This window comes from Saccostrea cucullata, unplaced genomic scaffold (genome assembly GCF_032062105.1).
Source record: "Saccostrea cucullata isolate Sc308-1 unplaced genomic scaffold, CSIRO_AGI_Scuc_v1 ctg7191, whole genome shotgun sequence".
NCBI classification, from domain to species: domain Eukaryota; kingdom Metazoa; phylum Mollusca; class Bivalvia; order Ostreida; family Ostreidae; genus Saccostrea; species Saccostrea cuccullata.
The window spans coordinates 1-6,745 of NW_026928111.1; the positions used below are offsets into that span (position 1 = coordinate 1).

The 6,745-nt window shown below is 30.9% G+C and overlaps 1 protein-coding gene across 1 annotated transcript; it reads right to left on the reverse strand.

Moving 5' to 3' along the window:
• Positions 1 to 45: 45 nt before the first annotated feature.
• LOC134276447 (heat shock 70 kDa protein 12B-like) lies at positions 46 to 5,314 on the reverse strand. Its single transcript, XM_062758703.1, has 4 exons — positions 4,979 to 5,314; positions 4,648 to 4,866; positions 4,420 to 4,558; positions 46 to 110 (listed from the first exon to the last, which is right to left on the reverse strand). The coding sequence occupies exons 1-4, from the start codon at positions 5,312 to 5,314 to the stop codon at positions 46 to 48; spliced, it is 759 nt and encodes a 252-aa protein (XP_062614687.1).
• Between the last annotated feature and the right edge of the window lie 1,431 nt (positions 5,315 to 6,745).

The following is a 6,745-nucleotide window of genomic DNA, read 5'->3' on the forward strand; positions in this document are numbered from 1 at the left end:
TAATGAAATGTAATATTTACAATGTTACAATTAATTGACTGTTTTTTAAATGCTGATGCTTATTTTGTTTATGCTGATGCCTATTTCTGTAACAGAATTAGTTCCTTGCACTGTAAAATATGTTAACATTTTAATTTATGTGGCCTTAAATTCATCATTAAGATATATCGATGATGAACTATCACTTCACAATATAGATATTGATATAGATATAGATATACGTCGATATTCAATAATATCTCGGTGAGCTTGAAATAAATGATACCACAGAGTCTGACACATCTGTTTCATATTTGGATATTTTTCTTGAAAAAGACGTTAATGGTAATCTAACACCAAGGTCTTTGCTAACTGTGATGACTTTAACTTTTCAATAGTCAACTTCCCTTACTTATGCAGCAATATACCTTCATCACTTGCATACGGAGTTTATATCTCTCAGTTGATTCGATACGCAAGAGCATGCTCTACGTATGTGCAATTTCTTAAAGCCGCTTGGTCCGATTCTAATCACTAAAAAAATATATTCGTTTTTCTTCTTGAAAAATAATTGTCCATAAATTATTTTAACTTTTGTCAAATTATATCCCCAAAGTCTTTTTCTTTTTAAAGATATCAAAATTCAAAAGTTAAAAAAAATAATTTTTGTAAGGTCACATAAAAAATAATCCTTTGTTTACATTGTGTGAAATCACCTTCGAAAAATTAAATTTATCGCTTACATGTATAACTCATAAAGAACAAACCCGAGCATTTTTTCCGCAACAAAGTGTACACACTAGCCCTCTAAAAAATCTTTAAAAATATCTTATTTTCCTTTATTCTGTAAATATGCATATTAAAATAAAAATTACTATGGATTATATTCAGTTAATTTCTTAATTTTTAAATGATATATCATGACTTAGGATATTACTAAGGCTAATGCTAGTTCAGATCACGCAAAAGAAGGTCGCCTTTCGGAAGGCCCTCTATTTTTTTCATTTTAGTTCGGGCTCGTGATGCAACAACAACAGAGTTAACACTAAGCGGTGCACCAGTTAATAAGCGCAGATTTTTGTGTGTGTAAAATGTTTATACTCGAGTAATAAAGCAATATTCAGCAACTCTTTTTATTGTCATGTTACTTGTCGATTCCGCGTAATCTATCTTCATGATCTTATCCTATATAAAAATGAAAAAATCCCTCTTGCAGGTACATGTATACGTATGCTTTTCAGTGATGATATACATGTATTTACCTCACAAAAGGACTATATTTGTATTAAATATAAAAAAAAATCACCACCAACATCAAAACATTTCCGTAGAAATTGAAATTACGAAATAAAATTTTCTACTTACCTGAATGCGAGAAGTGTAAATTACAAAGATGATGGACTTTGATGACTGAATTAATATTGTACACATTTAAAATGAGATGGCTCTTGCAACAACGACTTATTTATCTCACAACGCAAGAGATAATGTCTTTCTATACTAAGAGTGTTTTAGATGTAAGTATGAAAACCTTGTAATGTATTCATATTGCTCAGTTGGCTAAAAACGGCTGTAAATAATACTTTCAGTTTAAGATATAGGAAAAGTCAAATTTTATATTTCCTCTCAATTTGAGCTCCTAAAGATTCTAAATACTTAATAATAGTAGTGGGAGAAAGACTTACAGTGTAAAGCTAAATTCTGAACTGTAGGAGTTAAATATAATTTACTTGTATTTCACATGTTTCACTATACAGATGAAATGAAGTGTATTCTAAAATGTATATTAGGAGCAAATAATGACTTAATTATATATTATCTATGTAGTGACATACTTTTATTGTTTAAGATAATATGTGCCTGTTTCGGATGAAGCGGCTTTAAACGAAGTAAATCACTGACAGACAAGTTGATGAAAAAGAATATCAGCAGTCCCGTTTAAAGTTATCATTTTGTAAGTTTTATAGTCGATACACTGACCTTGTCAGCAAATACAATTTTTTATTGAGTCAAATGCTGACTGACATTTTCATATTGATTGTTAGTCTATTATTAACATCCTGAATTAACGACGGATTTTTCTGTTATTTCCTGTTCATGACAAGGAGCCCACGGCGGGTATGACCGGTCGGCAGGGGAAAGTCATTCCTCCATGGTACCTGATCCCACCTCTGATGTTTTGGACATTTGTGTTTGCTCTGTTTCTATTTTGTATTGTTTGATGGACTTTTGAGCTTGAGTACCGTTCGTTATCTCCATATATTTCATAGACTTTCCTTTATATGTCAATTCGATATTTTACAGTGACTTTAAAATGAAAGATACATGAGTCTGACAGGAATTTACCCTCATCACTTGCATACGGGTTTTATGTATCACATTTGATTAGATACCCAAGATCATGCTCTACCTACAAACACTTTTTGTGGAAGTTATTGATAAACCAGTCGTTAAAACATTCCACAAGTTCCCAATCATGACCTGATCCAGATTTATATATAATTTATATGAAAATATAAAGGAAATACATAAAAAATGTTCTAAGAAAGATAATACTAACAGAAAATAGAGTAGACAATAAGGTTTATACACAGTCTAAGAAATGGAATTCTAAACAGATATGAATATGAAATGTAGGGATAACAAATATTATCAACCTAAAAAGTTTCCACTCATGAATGACGTCTACTAAATCTAAAAAAAATAAAACAAAAGTAGTTTTAATAAAGATATAAATAAAAAATGAAAATAAGAAAACCTCGATAACATGCGTGTCTCCTGTTACAAATATCAACCATCAACAACAAATGGAAATTTGATTTATTTTTTTTAATAATGACGGAAGTTAAGACATCAAAATATCAATATATTTTATTTTAAAGCAGCAGAGATAGGACATAGAGGTTCATCAAGATTTATTTTTCTTCCATTCTAGACGACTGAAATTCTGAATAAAATCTATGATTTTATTCCTCAGTTCAGTTTAACTCATCGCATTGTAAAAAGGATGATAAATACTGTAGATTGGCAAATAACCGCGACGGTTTTAATTTCGTTATGTTCGCGATTCATCATTTTTCTGCGAAAATAAACCAATCGTGAATGCTATCATAAGCTATTAAAACCGTTTAAATGATAGTAAGAAATTTTCTTATAGCATGAAATTAAAACCATCTCGATTGGAACTTTTTTAGAAATCATGAAATTTTAACACCGTGGAATTAAAACGACTTACAGTAGATCGTAGCGAGCCCATATAATGTATTTTGAATAAGTTTTTATTCAATCTAAGGGTATCATCTTTAACTTTAACGACGTTCGATCCTGATATTTAAAGTCTTAAACTTTTTTGCCAAGTATATTTTTAGTTTTTACATACTTGGCGTAATTAAAATTCAAATCAAATAATGGGGGTCAATATGCTTCTTTTGGCGCTACAGTTCATTGAATATGACCTTTTTGCACTGAAATTTGTGTCTTAATTAAAATTTAAATCTTTTCCTTCCAATATTTTATCCAATTAAAGCACGAAACAAAATAAACTCTTAGTCTGTTTAAAAAAGACACTTTAAAATTGTGACTAAGAAAAAGTTTCACATTGCTTCACATAACCAATTATTTGGCCTTTCTGCACTACATGTAATAAAATGTAATATTTCTGGCATTAAAAATTTGATAAGCATGAAAATTATTTTAAAGTCTTAACCTTTTTCTGATTTTAAGCAAATAGTTCAAAGTTACCTTGAATATTTAGAAAAGAACATCAAAAGTAGGGGTGCATGATGTAAATTTTCAGATATTACTAAAAAAGTGTCAATTTAATGTAAAATTGGCTCAATTTTTTTCCAGGATTCTCAGGGTATATTTACTATATTTGTCACACTTTGTTGATAGAATTCATAAAAAATAATTCAATAGATATTTCAGAAGCAGCATAAACATTTCACTGCAAAAAACAGCTTTGTTTGCAACCAGCATGGAAAAATAGGAATCCAAAATTAACAGTACTGTTATAGTTCAAAATTGAAAAACTGATCATTTTCGTGTATAAAATCTTCCGCCACAAAATATAGTTCCTAGCTTAATTCTACTTGAATGGAATTTAATCGCTGTTTTTTCATTGAATATAGTTAAATTTGCATTGTGGAATTTAGATTTAATGTAAGAACTTACAAATGATGCAGAATTTTTTAAATAAAGGACCTGACCAAAATACGCTCAAAATGTCAGGATCAAACGTCCTAAAACAAAACCAGAGGTACTGTGAGTTCACTTAGAGATACCCTGGCAAAGGTCATGTTTTGTTATGGGGAACCCTAAATATGTGACCGATCTAAATAAGATAGGAGGTGCACAATGGCGGTATGGAACAAAGAGGATGTAAAACTTCATTAAATTTCAGAAGTGTTTTGTACTTACTTTATCAACTCTTCAACTTACCTCCTATATCTATTATCATATATTTGGTCCCTCTTTCGGACAAATGTCCGGAGCTTCTATGGTCTGGAAGATGTTGGCAGTATATAGATGCTGCCTCTGGCTCCAGAGCAATAGACAACAGTTCACCAGGTATCCCAGCCTCAAATTGTTAAATGATTAATAAATACGGAAAGAGTTTTAACGTAAAGGTTTGCAAAATAACAAAGAAGAACAATGCAAACTACTTACAAGTTCTGCGCATTTACGCATGAATTTCTTTGCAGAGTCGCTCCATATAGCAGGGACCGTTAGCACCCATCGAATTTCACGTGTTGTAATATCAATCCCCTGCAATGATAGTCGGTCCATCAGATGGTCCTTTAAAGCTTTAATGGATTTTGTGAACACATCTTTTGCTGGCCATGGTTTACCGGAAATATCAGGAATTGGGGTATCTTCTTTTAAGAGCTACAAATAACGTCGTGTATCATTTATAATTTTTTATAACAAAAATGTAAATTTATTTTTACTTCAAGAAAACACTGGTTTATCAAGAAGAAGAATTTTTACGACTACTTACATCTCGGTTGTGGAGTTTCATTTTAAATCTAGAGAAGAACAAATAATTGTCGCTGTCTCCTTCCATCACCAAACTACCATGTTTGTTTTCTGCTTCGTAACCAAAAGAAACAAATTCGCCTTCAGAGTCCAGAAGAAGAGAGGTGGGAGTCTTCATAGATGCCAAGGAACTCCCTCCAGCATTCCAGGCCTGATTGGCGTGGATCTTAAGGGGACTTTCCCTGTATTCAGATCTAGAGCTAAAGGCATACCCTGAATACGTCGTCACAAAATCCAGAGCAGCCACAAAAAGATAGTCGTCAGATCGTATCCGATTATTTGAGTTATAAGTATCCATTCTTTCTTACCAGAAAACAAACTTGATTAAGGTTTCGTCAAAGGTCAACATATTCAAAAATTTATTTTTACAATAGCCCCAAAACTATATGAGGTATAAATTTAAACCTTTTACAGTTTATCAATTTTTCATTGATTAACAGATAGAAAGTTTCACTTGGTAATATATATACTTGGAAAAAAAAATAATTGAGAAACATTCTTCTTAAAAATGCACATATTTTCAAAAAATACAACTAATTAATTCCGTGCTCTTAGTGAAAACTATTATTGCAGAAATAAAATATGTTTATCAATGAAGGGTAAGTTGGACTTTGATAGTCTCTGGAAAGTTGTTTTCCCTGTTTATTTTGTCCAAATGTTAAGACTTGAAAGTGAAAGTACATTGCAAATGGCGGATTCTATAGGGGTCTTGTCTTTATACATGTCATGCTTTCAATAACAGCCTTTCAGAGACCATTCATGTTCAACTTGCCCTTCGATGATAAACATATATTATTTCTGCAATGATGGTTTTCACAAAAAGGACATTAATAAACAGGTGCATTTTTTTTAAATATGCACATTTTCTGATACAATTTTTCTCAAAAAAAAAAAAAAAATCTTTTTAAAAATATTTGTTTTCAAGTGATACTTTCTGTCTATTAATCAATGAAATATTCATAAACTGTAAACGTTTTGACTTTATACCAAATATAGTTTTGGAGCTATTGCAAAAATAATTTTTTAGACATGTTGACCTTTGACGAAACCTTAAAGTCAATGTAAGTGTCAGAAATATTTCTCTTAAATGAGCAAAAACTTAAATGAAAAATTTGACATATTGATTGAAACTAAAATGGGTTATTGTGTAGATTTAGATTACAATAAATGCAGTGCTTACGTGTCCTCTTCAGAAGTAGGGTAAGATAAATATAAGTATCCAATCGCAACTTCTCGGGCCTTTCCGACTATAGCGGAAAAACGACCTCGAATGTATATGGTAGACGCCATGACAACCCTCCCTTTTTATGATCTTTGAAATAAATGCATATCTGTGGAATATGGAATTTATTTTTATTCAATGTCATGATATTACCTAAAATATACCATAGAAGGGACTTCTAACTAAATCCTATACTTGAATAAACAGGAAATGTATAAATTTTTAACATCCGGTGATGTTAATACATAAGAGGTTGTTTTTCCGACCTCTGACGGAAAGACCCGAGATGATTCGATTGTATAACTATCTTCAACCTTTTCTTAAAATAACCAGATACTACTGATAAGCCATTCTTTGTAAAGAAAACGAAAGTAAAAAAAATAAATATAGTATATTACATATACATTGTTAATCACATTTTTGAAAAACATTGAAAAAAAAAACAGAAATTGCACCTGTCATCCTACATATAAAAACCAATAACTTTATAGGTAAACATTCACAAAA

Excerpts from the sequence above, each read along its gene's own strand:
- LOC134276447 (XM_062758703.1), bottom strand. The coding sequence starts at position 5,314 with ATGGATACTTATAACTCAAATAATCGGATACGATCTGACGACTATCTT. Across the intron at positions 4,867-4,978 it reads TGAAACTCCACAACCGAGAT|CTCTTAAAAGAAGATACCCC; the intron begins GTAAGTAGTCGT and ends CGTTATTTGTAG. Across the intron at positions 4,559-4,647 it reads TGCGTAAATGCGCAGAACTT|GCTGGGATACCTGGTGAACT; the intron begins GTAAGTAGTTTG and ends TAACAATTTGAG.